The sequence below is a fragment of the Lissotriton helveticus genome, chromosome 1_1 (assembly GCF_964261635.1).
Source record: "Lissotriton helveticus chromosome 1_1, aLisHel1.1, whole genome shotgun sequence".
In the NCBI taxonomy this organism is placed as follows: domain Eukaryota; kingdom Metazoa; phylum Chordata; class Amphibia; order Caudata; family Salamandridae; genus Lissotriton; species Lissotriton helveticus.
Genome location: NC_136057.1, coordinates 151,079,320 through 151,095,092, shown reverse-complemented (window position 1 = coordinate 151,095,092; position 15,773 = coordinate 151,079,320). Strand labels below are relative to the sequence as shown.

Below are 15,773 nucleotides of genomic sequence, written 5' to 3'. Positions count from 1 at the left end.
AGCCCTAAACACTGTGCCCGCCATTAGCAGCGAGAAGATATTTGTAAGGAATGCATCCCTCGCTGCCTCCAAGAGCCGCACCAAGATTATCAAAGTACTTGCCTAGAAAACTGTCAACCCACAATACAGTGTTAAGTTAAACTGTATCTGACTCGAGGAATGTATGGAATTGAAGGGTATAAGGTTACTGTACAGGGGTAAACAACCGTTACAACGCAACATTTACAACGGACTACTTTTACAACGCAACTTTTACAACGCAGGATCCATTACAACGAAGTACCATTACAACGCATTTTTTTACAACGCAAATACCTTTACAACGCATACCATTACAACGTAAGTATAGGTAAGTATATAATTATAGTAAAAATGTTATAGGATTGGGTTTTTGGGTAAAGGGGTATTTTTAGGGTTCAGGGCTACGTTTGGGTTTTTGGGTAAAGGGGTATTTTTAGGGTTCAGGGCTAGGTTTGGGTTTTTGGGTAAAGGGGTATTTTTAGGGTTCAGGGCTAGGTTTGGGTTTTTGGGTAAAGGGGTATTTTTAGGGTTCAGGGCTAGGTTTGGGTTTTTGGGTAAAGGGGTATTTTTAGGGTTCAGGGCTAGGTTTGGGTTTTTGGGCAAAGGGGTATTTTTAGGGTTCAGGGCTAGGTTTGGGTTTTTGGGTAAAAGGGTATTTTTAGGGTTCAGGGCTAGGTTTGGGTTTTTGGGTAAAGGGGTATTTTTAGGGTTCAGGGCTAGGTTTGGGTTTTTGGGTAAAGGGGTATTTTTAGGGTTCAGGGCTAGGTTTGGGTTTTTGGGCAAAGGGGTATTTTTAGGGTTCAGGGCTAGGTTTGGGTTTTTGGGTAAAAGGGTATTTTTAGGGTTCAGGGGTAGGTTTGGGTTTTTGGGTAAAGGGGTATTTTTAGGGTTCAGGGCTAGGTTTGGGTTTTAAAAAAAATTAAATTAAATTAAATTAAAATTAAATAAAATTAAATTATATTAAATTTAATAACTTACATTTTTAAAAATATTATATACTTACCTATACTTACGTTGTAATGGTATGCGTTGTAAAGGTATTTGCGTTGTAAAAAAATGCGTTGTAATGGTACTTCGTTGTAATGGATCCTGCATTGTAAAAATTGCGTTGTAAAGGTATGCGTGCTAACAGTATGCGTGGTAACGTCATACATCCCTGTACAGGTTCAGATGAGATTATGTTGTATGCTGCGGGATGGTGACAAGATAACATATCCGCTATATCTATGGTAACCTGTATGGCTTACGGCTGTATTGTGACTTAAACCTGCAATAAAATAGATTTACAAAAAAAAAGTGTAGACCTAGAAGCCTCCTTAAGAGGTTGCTCCTTACCAAGTTTTGGATGCAGGTCTGGCATGATTGGGGGGTGGGGGCGCCAAGATATCACCTACAAGAGATTCACGTGGATCAAATATCACATTTATCTCTCTGCATCACTGCTAGTCTCAATAGGCCAGATGTACGAAGCCATGTGGCATTTCTTAAAGAGCTGAATTGCAATTTCTGCCCATTAAGAAATGCTCATTGGCCTTTTCAAATTTACAAAGGCCTGAAATTGGTCGCAATTTTCGAATTCTACCTGTTAGAAATCAAATCCAATTTCTACCTGTTAGAATGAATGGTTTAGGATTTTCTAACAAGGATTTCATATCAAATCGCAGGGTATGTACATACCAGTTTGCATTTCCAAAATAGCTATTTCTTGAAAATCACTGTTTTAGAAATGCAAAAAGGAACCTTCATACATCGGGCCCTATATGTCTCACTCTTTTATCCTGTGGGATCTTGCTGTGGTGGACAGGAATGCCTACGTAAGACTCATCAACCACCATGTGTGCAGCACTTTCATTTTATTGTCTTAAGGTACCATGCCTGAATTTTTCTGTATTTATGGGTGCACATGCAGGTTTGTGTGGATGTGGCAGCATGAAAGAGGAATACAATATATGAACATCTTTTTTCGGACTGAATTTGCTAGCCCATATTACACACCAATCCTTATATGCTACTTGAATTCAGAAGTAAAGTAAGGCACTGGATAGTCGTTGGTGTGAATGCCCAGGAACCGGCAAGTGCTTATCAGCTGCATGCATGCTTGAACCCGAGTCTTGCCAACACATGCTATGCTGCAGCATGGATCTTCAAACTTAGCTGGGACTGTTCCATCAAAGAGCATGGTCAACCGTATCACTCCACGCTCACGTAGGGCCTGCAGGATCTCCAGGCTGGCTGTGGTCTTGAGTGCTTGCAGGTGCAGAGGAAGCACACACATCACACCCACTATATATGTGCGTGACTGGGCACAATGTCTTGGCATCAGTGGTGGCACACTGCAGGCCACCATAAGATTGGCCAGCATGATGTCTTCTCCATAGATCTCCAGGATCCAGTCACGTAAGTAATATCCTCCCATCCGGGCATTGATCTCAATGAGCTTCGGCCCTGTAGGCATCATCTTAAACTCTACATTAAAGACTCCATCAATCAGCCCACAACTAAGACAGCTTTGGTAGGCAGCCATCACAAGCTGGGCCTCCTTGTCTGGTGGGAGATATGTGGGCAGGCAGGCAGCGGTCTCAGTGAAATTGGGCACCCGTGTGGGGCCGTTATCAGAGACAAATGCTCCCATAAGCTGACCATCATAGATGATTATGTCAACATCGTGTTCTGAACCGGAGACATGTTCCATAAGCACCATGGCATTGCCACAGCTGAGCCCGATACCTGGGCAGTCGCTTTCTGCTTTTAGTATACCCGATATGTGCTCGTAGTACTGGTGGCACTGCTCCTTATTTTGCACCATCTTGGCTGCTACGGCTCCGCACCCCGATTCTAGTTTCAGTACACCAGGGTAGTTAACGTAGCAAGAGGCCCTCTCAATATCGGAGTGACTTGCTACGTGACATGAAGGCACTGCATAGGATGCGATAGTTGTTGAAAAGATGCTGTTTTTCTTGTTGCATAGCAGATTAAACTGGGTCTGACTCTTCCTCTTCGAGAGACACGTGGCCCATACTGGGCTACAGCGGAGGCCTAGCTGCTCACACACTAAGGCAGCGAGGACAGTGCAGTCATTCCAGAAAGCGACACATCCATCCAGATGAATTCCACGGTCATGTACCATATTTACGATCCACTGGGCATGAGCCTCATCCTGCTTGTGGTCAGTCATGTCATAGTGGATGAAGTCATGGACAAAGAGCGAGGCAAAGTGGTCTGGGTCTGACTCAACCAGGTGAACCTGTGGAAAGCATAAGGGTCACAGTGTTATTGCTTAATCAGCACTTAATTGATTAATCTGCACATTCCCTGACTTAATTTGATTCAACATTCATTACAAATCATACAACCATACATCAACTCAGCCACACAACTATTTAACCAGTCAACCTTTACTAGTTTATTTCCATTTCCTAGCCTTTTATCTAGCTTTCCATAAAACTATTAATTCTTGATGATGCTGATGAATAAACTTATAGAGCACAAGAATATCCTAGCTTAAAAAGTTTAGAGAATTCCTTGAAGAGAGGATCAGTGGAAGAGACAGTTTTTCTGACCCTTAGGAACGTGTTGATAATATGTTTTTACCACAGGCAAACTGGTAAAGACTTCCAGTGCTTGGGGCAAGGTGAGAACAGCCCTGATGCTAAGCCTATTCAATTAACAGAATATACTACCTAAAAAGCAAATACAAGTTGGGGAAGGTCTTCATTGTGTTGTGACAAACATAGGGGCATATTGCCAACGATTAGCGATATTTATCGCTAACGATGCTTAGCAACAAATCTTTTAACGCTAAGCATCGCCGGAAATTATCGCAGAGATAACTTGCTATTAGCAAGGTTTATCTCAGAAGTGATAAAATTCCTCGCGCTAACTGCCAAATGAGAGATTATCACTGGAAAACCAATGATAATCTCTCGAAGTTTGGCGTTAGCTTGATGATAGGGGCTTACAAACTTAGCCATGATATCCACCTTCCATAGGATATCATTGCTAAGTCAGGAAAATACCAGATGTAAAAAAAGCAGTGCTAACCGTGGTTAGCGCTGCTTTTTTTTATCACTAACAGGGTTGGCGAAATCCTTGATATTAGGAGAAATGTCGCTTAACAACATTTCTCCTATTATTTTTCTCTGGAACGCCCCCTTTGCATCTCATTAGAGATGCAAGGGGAAGCGTAGAGAAAAAGGGTGCTAACATGCGAATTTGCGTGTTAGCACCCTGTTGCTGATAGGGAGATAATTTTATCTCCACTTTCTTGGCTTTGAAAGCCAAAAAAGCGGAGATAAATCCCTTGATAATATGCCCCACAGTAACCTTAGATCAGATGCTTTCCCACTGTAAGCCAGTACCCATTCCTGATATGGTTCAGACAGAACATCGAGGAGGGAGGCCTAAGACTGGTTCTGTATAAGCTGCATGCGCCGTGGGACAAGTTTTGCAAGATCCAAGATTAGCGAGCTGCAGTAGTTTTTCATGGATACAAAGATGGCCTGGTCTTCTGATTGATGTGAGTGCAAGAGAAGTAACATCGGGGCATATTATCAAGACAGGTGATAAAATTATCGCCGTTTTAGCAGCAGGAAACTGCTGCTCAAACGGCGATAATGGGCTTGATAATATGCTCTATGGAATTCCAATCGAAGCTCATGTTAGATGTACTTCGCATTAAACATGGGCTTCAATTGGAATTCCATAGAGCATATTATCAAGCTCATTATCGCCGTTTTAGCGGCAGTTTTCTGCCGCTAAAATGGCGATAATTTTATCGCCTGTCTTGATAATATGCCCCATCATTCTTTGATGTAGCATGCATTGATTTGCTTCATAAAGGTCAGTGAGGCAACCAGAGTGATTTCCGAAGTCTTGGGAGTGGTAGAACGTGAGGGTGCAGAGCATAGTTCAGGAGGCCCCATTTAAAGCGCCGTATGAGGGGTACGAGTACGGTTTTGTCACGGTTTAACAGCCGAAAAACACGGGCATGGCAGTGCTAACCCATGCAGTGTCACGGTGCAAGAATTAAAGGACAAGGACTCCTAGGTCAGCAGAAGCTGGGATTGTCAGGGAAACTGACTAGAAGAATTTTCAGAGGAGGCATCAGTGGAGGTGTAATCTCTAGTGCAAACTTTTCCACAAATATTTGTATCTGTCCATCATACTGAAATTGCAGCCTGCTACAATACATGTTGTCCCTTATGGCAGATTACAATGCTGCATGTGATAACTTGCATTTTATAATGCTGCAGATGCAGTCCTGCTTTAATTCCATAGGACAGTGGAAGTGAGTTGAAATGGCCTTTCTCCTGGAATAATAATTTACTGACAGGGTGTGCTACTTAAGTGGTGGTCTTCAGAGGGCGCAGCTCACATATAACCATTCACATCACTCGTCAATCTGCTTGAATTTAACATCCGCCCATTCACATTACTATTGTTGTGTAGTTCCTACTAATCTGTAGGATCTTCCCATTGTTTCGACAACATAAACGAGGGGCTTGGTGTCGAGACGGATTCCGGATCCCCCTGCAGGATATGTTGGCCTAAGACCAGCTAGCTCACAGTACCACCGTAAGCCCCACCTGACCTATCAGGGAGTGATTGGAAACTAGGCCTGGGCAGTAAATTCCGTTCCGCTCTCATAATTTGCAAAATGTGGGCAATTTTGCATTCCGTGAAGAACACGAAATTGCCAAAAATTCCGCAATCTGCGGCTTCGCTGAATTTTTCGTGCTTGTTCGCGATTTCAAAATGCATGTCTGCCAGATATTTCCCCACGAGCACGCAAACAGAGTTCGCGAACAGGAAAAATGCATTGCGAACAGGCGGAGCAAGCAATTCTGCGTGTGCGCGGAACATTTGCGTGCTCGCGGAAATTTTCTACTTTCTGTTTTGTGGAGCTTTACGTAGCTGAACTATGCAAATTCCACCCACCCCTAATGGAAACAGTACATAACCTTTCACTCAGTCACTCGTGCTCGCTTATCTCCGAGAAATATACAGAGAGCATTTATACACATGGGCATTTAAGGGGTCCATCGGTACTACAGTGGAATGCTTTCAATAATATTTATTGAACCAACCTCATTCTTAAATAAAAGACATGTGCTGCAATGATTAGTAGACAGACGCAGATAAACGTGATTACAAGCACAAAAAGCGAAAAAAGCATATATAGTTCTACCATGGTGCTGAAACAATGTATAAATGCAGGCATATAAAACAAGCAGTAATCAAACTGGATTACTTCCTCTCTAGATCTCACTATCCCATTTAAGGACCTTAAACCCACACAGAGACCGAAAAACGCTCCTTGGTACTCCCAGGATCTGGGCACTCTTAAAAAAGAATGCAAAAGATTGGAACGGAAATGGCGGATCGATTATTCACCTACCAACAAAGATGAATATCGGGCTGCCATAAAAATCTATAAAAATTACATAAAAAAAGCCCAAGCAACCTTATATGAAAACAAAATTAACGAAGCATCATCTAAACCCAAGGAAATATTTCAAATCGCGAAAAGTCTGCTCAAGCTTCCCGATAAATCACCAGATCCTCTTACTGCTCAAATTCGCTGCAATGAACAGGCAGACTACCTCCTCAATAAAATAGCCACAATCTATGCATCCTTCCCCCTACCCCCTCACCCCATATTACAACAACAAAGGGATATCAGTCCACTTCCACCCACCACTCTAGAAAATTTTCCACCTCTGGAGCCTATTAGCTTAGAGACCATAATACTCCAGGTAAAGTCCGGATCTCCCAGCGACCCAGCCCCGGCTCAGTTCCTCAGAACAATCACCCCCACCATTCTGCCCACTATTCTGAATTTAATCAATAACTCACTCTCCTCAGGACTTGTCCCCCCAAAATGGAAGCAGGCTACAGTCAAGGCCCTCCTGAAAAACCCCAACCTAGATCAAATGAACCCGGGTAACTATCGCCCAATCTCCTTGTTACCATGGATATCCAAAATCGCTGAAAAGCATGTCAACCAATCCCTTACAAAATTCCTGGAAACAAATAAATTACTGGACTCATCTCAAACTGGGTTCCGCCCCATGCATGGGACAGAAACCGCCTTACTAGCCGTAACAGAAGGAGCAAGAATGATAACGGATCAGGGCGGCACTGCGGCCATTATCTTATTGGACCTCGGTGCCGCCTTCGATACTGTGAATCATGACATCTTGCTTCACAGAATCGCAGAACTAGGGATAACATCTACAGCGGCAGCCTGGATACGTTAATTTCTCTCAGACTGCTCATTCCGAGTCTGCGAAGGCAATACCACTTCACCCAGCAAACCACTCAGCTGTGGGGTTCCTCAGGGCTCCTCCCTGAGCCCCACGCTGTTCAACATATACATGCACCCCCTCGCAGAAATAATCCGCCCTTTCGGCGTCCAAGTCGTGTCCTACGCTGATGACACGCAGCTGGTGGTTACCCTAAATCCTCCCTCCTCTTGTTCCAATGACCTCAGAGGATGCATGGAAGCTTTAAGTACCTGGATGAGTCAGTCATACCTGAAGCTAAACGGCGACAAAACTGAGCTGATGGTACTGGGTAACTCCCCATAAAAATCCATTGAGTCCCTATGGCCACTAGATCTAGGCCCAGCGCCCCTAGTCAGGAACACCATCAAAAGCTTAGGAATCTGGCTAGACAGCACACTATCCTTCGGGCACCAGGCAACTAAATTATCTGCCACCTGCATGGGCATTATGAGACTCATGCGAAAAATCCTACCTCTTCTCCCCTACAAAGCCAGACAAATCATGGTATAGGGCTTAATCCTTTCCCGGCTGGACTTCGGAAATGCCCTTTATCTAGGCGCCCCTGAATCTACCCTGAAAAAGCTCCAGGTGATACAAAACTGCGCTGCCCGTACACTTCTGCGCATCCCCCGCCTCCTATCAGTGAAATCCGAACTAAAAGCCCTTCATTGGCTGCCAGTAAAAGACACAATCAATTTTAAAAGCATGTGCATTGCCCACCGTGCTTACTGGAGGAAAGGAGCAATCCTTAACCACATTCTGATCACCCCTTACCACCCCAACAGACAGCTCAGGTCAACTCATACCTTTCAAGTCCTCAGACCTAGGTTCAAAAGAGAAAGGAGTGGAGGAAGAATGTTCCCAACAAACGTGGCAAGACTCTGGAACTCCCTCCCAATCTCTATTCGCTCAGAACCCAATCTCCTGCACTTTCGAAAAAAACTAAAAACCTTTCTCTTCAGCAGATAAACTTACCCTCCCCACTCACCTGTAATTGGTTAAGCGCTAGGATGCAAGCGGGTAGCTACCGCGCTATATAAAAACCTTATCCAATCCAATCCAATCCAAGCGTACTCCTGCTATTCAAACCAAACTCTAAGTGTACCTAGAGTGTGTGGAGGTGTAGAGCCAAGAATTCCCCCAAGGGATGATCCAACCCCATTACCTGATGGGATAGAATGAAGGACCCTGTCTTTGTCATGAACAGGACACCCCTCACAAGATGTCAGACCGCCCTGTGGATGAAGATAGTGATGACATTTATACATATTGCGAAACGAGACCTTGTACATGATGTTCAGGGTGTTGTGATAGTGTTACATGAAGCTAAATGTGTAAAGAAGTTTAGTTTCAGTGAAATAAATCCAACTTTGTTGTGCACGCAAGTGTGTGCAAAAGGCCACAGTTGAAAATTTTATTTGTGAGGACAATATAAGAATTAAGCTGCTTCGCTACATGGGCCTAACTTGGGAATATGACATCCACTCCTCATATTAAGGGTCAGTATTTAAAAAGCTATCTAATAAGCCAGTAGACAAATTAAAAAACTTTAAAAACTACTTTTAAAAGCATCTAAAAGCAGGATTCTTTTTAAAATATATATTTACAAATCTTTAAGTCATTATATCATTTGAGATCCCAAGCACTTGGAAAGCCGTGGTGCCTATAAAGGCAAAAGCTGTTTTGGTTCATTTTGTTTAAAAAGAGGCTAAATTGTTCTCACACAGGAAAGGCCAATTGTTTCTGTGTTCCAAGTGCTAGATCCAACATTGCTGTTGCCCACATCTGCAAACATTTCCACAGGTGCACCTCGTAGCATGTTTATGGGGCAAAGGTGATTCTATTGTCACAGCAGTCACAGCAGAGCCGATATTCACATCACTAGGAGCTGAAGCATCCCAGGGTGGCTCTAAGAAGGCCAAAGCATTTTCTAAATTAACCCTATCCGTCTTGCGCTATCTCTCAATAGATTCCTGTTGAGCAATCTTCCACAGCTCACTGAATAGTCTATACAAAAAGCACTTTTGATGTCGATTCTGGGGTCCTATACTAAATTACTGGGATCTATGTCATCAGAAAGAAGGGATAAGTGTTGTTTCACATGAGTGAGTGTTGAGGTTTGTAGCTAATCTAGGCATAACTACCAACACTATATAACATCACCACTGAGTGTTCTTTTTATAGGTATCGCAATCAGGCCTATTGATCCTAAACCCTTTGGTGTTACTCAGGAATCTAGATTGATACCCGTTTGTGTCCACAAGCCCAACCAACCATCCCTTTCAATTGGGGTCTGATGAATTGAAAGAACCATTGCGTATCATGGTGTCCAGTGTATCCTCACTGAAGTGTGTAAAGTGCTGTCGATTCCCGAAGCATGAGAATGCAGAAATATGCGGTGTGTTCAAATCCTTTATTTTTGTTATACCAAGACAGAAAGTTTGTTGCACTGTCTTATTCAGAATAATCATTTGATGTGGTATAAGGCATGCTCTAAATAAGACTCGTTCCCTCACCCTGCCAATCTTTTGTCCTCCACATAGATTTTGTGTTCATGGTGTCTTTCTAAATGTCGAAACCCTGTATAGACAGTTGGGAAATAAAGGAAGCAGAGAATATCAGCTTGGTGTTCGTTAGCATATTTTTCTTTGCAGGTGTAGGTGCAAGCCTATAGTAATACGAGGCTGGATCTGATATTTCAAAACCTGAAAAATAAGTAAACTTCTGGGCAAATGGCTTTGAACTACTTTTTGGCAGTGTTGCAGTGTTCCTATTGTGTGTAATTATAAACAGCGCATGTCTCCAAAATTACTTTTTCCATCATACACTTCATCATTAGAAAATGCAGCTGATCGCTCTAAATCTGAAAGAAAATTATGCACAGTTTCAATGTCCCAATCATCAGAGAAAGTACGAGAGGGGATGATGTCATTTAAAGAAATTTTAAATAAATAAGGAATTTGCAAAAGTTTAGTTGGACCATCTATTTCATACGATACCCTGTCCCATAGAATTCCTTCAGGAACTAGAACTGCTGTAATGGTAACCAGAGACAGGTCCTCCAGTTCACGGTGTGATGATGCATGCGGTTTAAGAACCAAGTTCACGAGTAGTACTGCAAAGCGTTCTGGGAGAAAGTGTCCATTCAGAAGTAGGAAAAAGACAGTCACTATACCAATCCAAAGTACCAGGAAAACTACCAGGAAAACTAACAGGGAGAGGCGGTGTTGGCAGTTCAAGTTTACTTGGATCTGATGAGAAATCGTTATAATGCATGCAGTAGCCAGACGCTGTTCGGTCTATTCTTGTCAGCTCAGCATGTTTTGTAGAACTGGTAGATGACTCGATCTGTGGCATGTATACATAGGAGTCGTCAATTTTTCTAATTTAAATGTCTGTACTTCGTTGATTGTATAGTTGTAGTCATTTCAACAGGGAGAAGTATCATTTCATTGTCGTTTACAGCTTCTGTTTGAAAAGTGGAGTCTTCGTTTGGTATCAAAGCTTCCATTTGAACTTCCTGTACGGTAGTGAGAGGAGTGCGGCGGGAACCCAGGAGCCCAAAAGGCCTACTGCTGAGAATCAGCTGCATAGTGTGGTTTGATCAGACCAATTGAGACAAACCTTTTGTCTCTGCGACCAGCAAGCAGCAGAAGAAGTACCTTTGTGGTACCGTTGACAGCCAGGACAGGTGCAGGTGCTCTGTAAGATGGCCTAAATTCATTTTTGTTCACAATTTTCTCTCTGACTAGGTCCCCAATCTTCAGGACCCAGGCAGGTCTTGCCGATACTGTTTTAACTTCCCCAGTGGCGGTGCGTTTTACTTGGACGTTGCTTTGTAAAGCTCAGTATTCTAAGACTGGTCAAGACTAGGTCAAGTACAGATACTTTGTGGAACTGCTGATCTGGGAGAACTGTTTTTCTATTGTGCTGCCCTCCTGACTGCTGCTCTCTGACCCTGCTGAGGGAGAGCTGGACTCAGCCTTGCAACTAAAGTGATCTCCAAGGGCTTGTTGACTTGCCTCCTGGTGCTTGATACTCAGGGAAATCAAAGGCTCTACACCAACTACTGTGCATGATTCACTGGAAGGGGACTCAGATACTTGCACCAGTGAAATTGGCACATCTCCACCTGTTGAAAGTGGCACCTGATGCATCAAAGCTGTTTCTGTAGTAGAATCAGCACATAGCATTTGGTGCCCAAGCAGGCCAGACTGCTGTAGCGGAAACCGGGCTTTTCCCTGGTGGCCTCCCCGGGTGGGGGCAGGTTTCGGCCCCTGGGGGCTGTTTTTGTTACCAGGGCCCGTTTTGCAGCATACATGCAATATCGGCCTCTGTAACAAATTTGGCCGAAACAGGCCCTGACAACCACGTTGCCCCCCCCTCCACCCCCACCCCCACCCAGGGAGGTTGGCAGATTAGTTTGCCAGGGCGGGTTTCAGTTCCCAGTCCGGCCGTGTGCCCGAGCAGCAGCTCCAGAACTGCTGCATTGACCAATGAATTGCTGCCACCACCCTGCCGCGGGAAACATCCTTTACAACGCAACTTTTACCACGCAGTGCCTTTACGACGCAACTTTTACAACGCAAACCAATACAACGCATTGCGCTGGGGGCGCTCTAGGATGGGGAATAAGTTTAATTTACTATCCCACACCTTCCCTAGTGTCCACGGGGACTGGAGTTGGAATAGTAAATGAAACTATTCACTATCCAGCACCCCAAAGCGATATGCGTTGTAAAGGTTTTCGTTGTAAAAACCGCGTTGTAAAGGCATGCGATGTAAAAGCATGCGTTGTAATGTCATACATCCCCCTGCCGCCGATGCAGCACTGAGACCACCGCATCACCATCAGCACTAAAGGACGATCAGTACATCCCTTGGACAAGCGTGGAGAAACCTTCATAATCAATGCATCATGGCTTTGACGCCCATCTTCAGAAATTAAAACATCGTTATCAGCATGTGAGTGAAATCAACGTATTCAACCTGCATCTTGTGTTTGCAACCAGGATCAAGGTACTCTGTTTCGAGGCCTGTGTGGCTCCCGTACCTGGCCCAATCTCTATCAGAATCAGCTTGAATTGTTGACTTTGCCCCAATCCAGCACGGTCCCTCTTAACACCAAAATCGCTTTTTGCTTCTAAGCTCTATTTTTACACTTACTTTAAAATTCATATCTCAACTGGTCCGTATTTCAGGGCAGGACTGAAGGGAGTTTAATGTAAGCAGAGGAACAAGGCAGGGCTGCCCGTGATCTCCTCTGCTTTTCGCCCTTTATATTGACCCCTTTTTAAACAAATTAGAAATGGACAGTAACATTAAGGGTTGAGAATTCATGATACTGTGCATAGAGCATTAGCGTATGTAGACGACATTGCGGTGCTATTTACCGATGTTGTATCAGTAGTCTCAGGGGTAAATCGAGTAGCTGGAAAGTTTAGAACCCTGTCAGGCTACAAAAATTAAATATTGATAAAACACACATTCTCTGCTCTAGAACAGCGCAAACTGCGGACCTCCCGATCATCATAGAGGCAACCTATTTGGGGGTCAGAATTACAGTGGCTGTAGACCAAATCCCTGATATGAATATTACCCCTATAACGGATAGTGTAAGCCAGAAACTGGAAAGGCTACATCATCTTTGCCTTTCTTTATGTGGTCGTAGTAATATCATCAAAATAACGATTCTCCTGAACTTTTTATATATTTTCTGGATGATCCCTTTGGAATTTTCCATGTACTCTTTAGTAAGGTTTGATAGGATCTGTCAGAGATTACTCTGGGGATACCGTAAATCAAGAAGAGCAGCCAAATTGATGTTACTCCCAAAACAACGGGGTGGCTGGGTGATCCCCAGTTTCTCCCTGTACGATTAGGCGGCTATCATACCACATATGGGTATCCTTTTAGTTGGTGATAAAGCGGAAATCCCAGAGGAAACTAGACCAACAATATATGAAATAGGAATGGAAGCTAAGGGCTGCCTGGTTAGGATTTTAGAACCCAGTTATTATAAAAAAAGCAAAATTTAATTTAAGATAGTGAAAGCAGCTTATAGGATATGTAGACATGTAAGACGGAAAATGAAGATATCAAAGCTGAATGCATATACTCCATTCATGGCTCCAGGTTTACTTCCCTCTTCTGTTTAAAGAGGGTCAGTTCCTATCTTTTTTGGATCTGCAGGACAAATTTGGAGTGGAAAAAAATGATTTTTTAAAGTATTTACCAGATATGAAGTTTTTTGGGGCGTAGCAAGAACAGGATAAATGTGATATCTGAAAAGATTTCCTTGGTGGAACTAGTGAGGGGCAAGTCTAGAATCGGGAAGATCTATCAAAATGTACTTCAGACATCTCTGGATGATATACAGCTAGATTCATGAACGAAAAATCGGCTCGCAAAGGGCCAGAATCTCAGAATCTGGCCCTTTGCGAGCGCAATTTTTGCATTTGGGATTCATCATCCCAAATGCAAAAATCGCATATTTGCGAGGAATTGCATTTAAGGAATCTCTATTTGAGATTCCTTAAATGCAATTCATGAAACATTAAAAAATTGCGAATTCGCAAATTTGGGCCGCTATTTACCGCGAAGTCATACCTCGTGGTAAATAGCGGAAACTTAGAAAAATGCACTTAAGTGCATTTTTCTAAGTTGTATGTTACACACACACATGTCCCAAGGACGTGTGTGCGTAACACCAGCATCCAATGTCATTTCAGGGGTGCAACAGGGTGTTCATGGACACCCCTGCACCCTTGAAATCGCAAAATCAAAATGCGAATCGCTAATAGCGATTCGCACATTGATATGTGTTCCCATTCATTCCTATGGGCCTTTAGGCCCATAGGAATGAATGAGGAGTTATTCCTTATTTGCGATTAGCAATTAGCTAATCGCACATAAGGAAGCTGTAGGAATCGCAATAAATATTGCGATTCCTACATGAATCCCGTGTTACGAGTCTGTAATAGCGATTCCCTATTATTCGCTATTACAGACTCGCAAAACATGCCGATGATGAATCTGGCTGATAGAAACTAGAATAGGCAATGGGAAAACAGGGTTGGAAGGGAGGCAGTCTATATTGAGGATTCATTGGAGTTGGCAGATCAGGTGATTGTAACTGATAGTCTTAGAAGTAACCCTGGGCATAGTTTGCATAGTAGCACTACAGATAGCTGCACATAGCTTACTTTGAACTACACTTAGTACACATAGTACTGAGTAGCATAGCTGATGGCACTGAGTACTTGTCTGCAATTGCAAATGGCATCTTGCAGTGCCAGTTATAATAAAATAAGTATCTCTATCTTTATATGCTAAAAAGCATATAGTACTTTCACAAAAGTGAAACTGAAAAATTAGCAAGCAGTGAGAGAGTTGACGATTTTGGGATCCTCCCTAACCTAGGGAGAGAACCAAGCAGATGCCTTGGAAACAAAAAGCACATCTTGTTGAACGATTCGATGGTGGTCTCATCCTCTTAGGACCACCCCAAGCACAGTTATTGGCAAAAAAAACAATCCCAACCAAAGGCCCTGCAAAGCATTATGGGATGAGATTAGCAGTGGGCAGTGAATAATATAGGGCCATATTATCAAGAAAGGGCGAGACATTATCGCCGCTTTTATCGGCAGGAAACTGCCGTTAAAGCGGCGATAATGGGTTTTACAGGGGGGATACTCGCACAGTCCACAATCACTTCCCGTGCTTTAAGGGGGGCTTTCGCTTTAGCCCCTCGTTTTCCTTTCCTCCATGATGATGGACACGTTTTCGGGGATGCTAAGTGGGTCAATACGTCGTGCTCTTCCCCCTGTTCTTCCCCCTGGTCAGGGCTCCCCTCCGTCTGCTGCCGTAGAGGCACCGTATAGCTGATGTCTCCAACTTCCTCGAAGCCCCGGGTAGTCTGCAAGAGGCTCCGAATCCGCCTCCCCTTACCGAGCTCCAGGGTGGCCAAGCCCCAATGCAGCAAACCTTGCAGCTGACTGGGGAGCAGACCAGTACAGCTGGTAAAAGCCGCCTCCTCAAAACACATAGAAGATCAGGACTGCCAGCCGACACTGGCGACACCCCTCACAAAAAACAAACAGTTCGTCCCCAGAAAAATCAGGCAGATATAACAATTCCTCAGAGCAGCTAGGCTACCGAGAAGAAAAAACGGCAAGGGCAGAGGCTAGAGATCTTCACAACAACAAGTACTCACTTGCACCTACTGAGGTGAACCACTCATGAACTATACGTACCAGAATCCTTAGGGGCGATCCGGAGGAGGGGCTTGCGGTGTGCGATCCATTGCGGTTGACCATACAGTATGCACATTTTAATCACAGTTGCTGACAGTCTGGTTGTTCAACTAACGCAGTAGCAAGAATACATGTCTAGCCATCACTTAGAATGACAGGTACTTATCATATCTGATAACAGGTATAAATCAAGTCAATCACAGCCCCTTAA

The 15,773-nt window shown here is 43.7% G+C and overlaps 1 protein-coding gene across 1 annotated transcript in view; it reads right to left on the bottom strand.

Annotated features, from left to right (window-relative positions):
* Nucleotides 1-2,029: 2,029 nt before the first annotated feature.
* LOC144759999 (carnosine synthase 1-like) overlaps nucleotides 2,030-15,773 on the bottom strand; it is a 510,578-nt gene continuing 496,834 nt past the window's right edge. Inside the window, exon 9 of the mRNA XM_078646513.1 lies at nucleotides 2,030-3,265. Coding sequence (XP_078502639.1) covers nucleotides 2,030-3,265 — 1,236 coding nt within the window. The remainder of the gene's footprint in view (nucleotides 3,266-15,773) is intronic.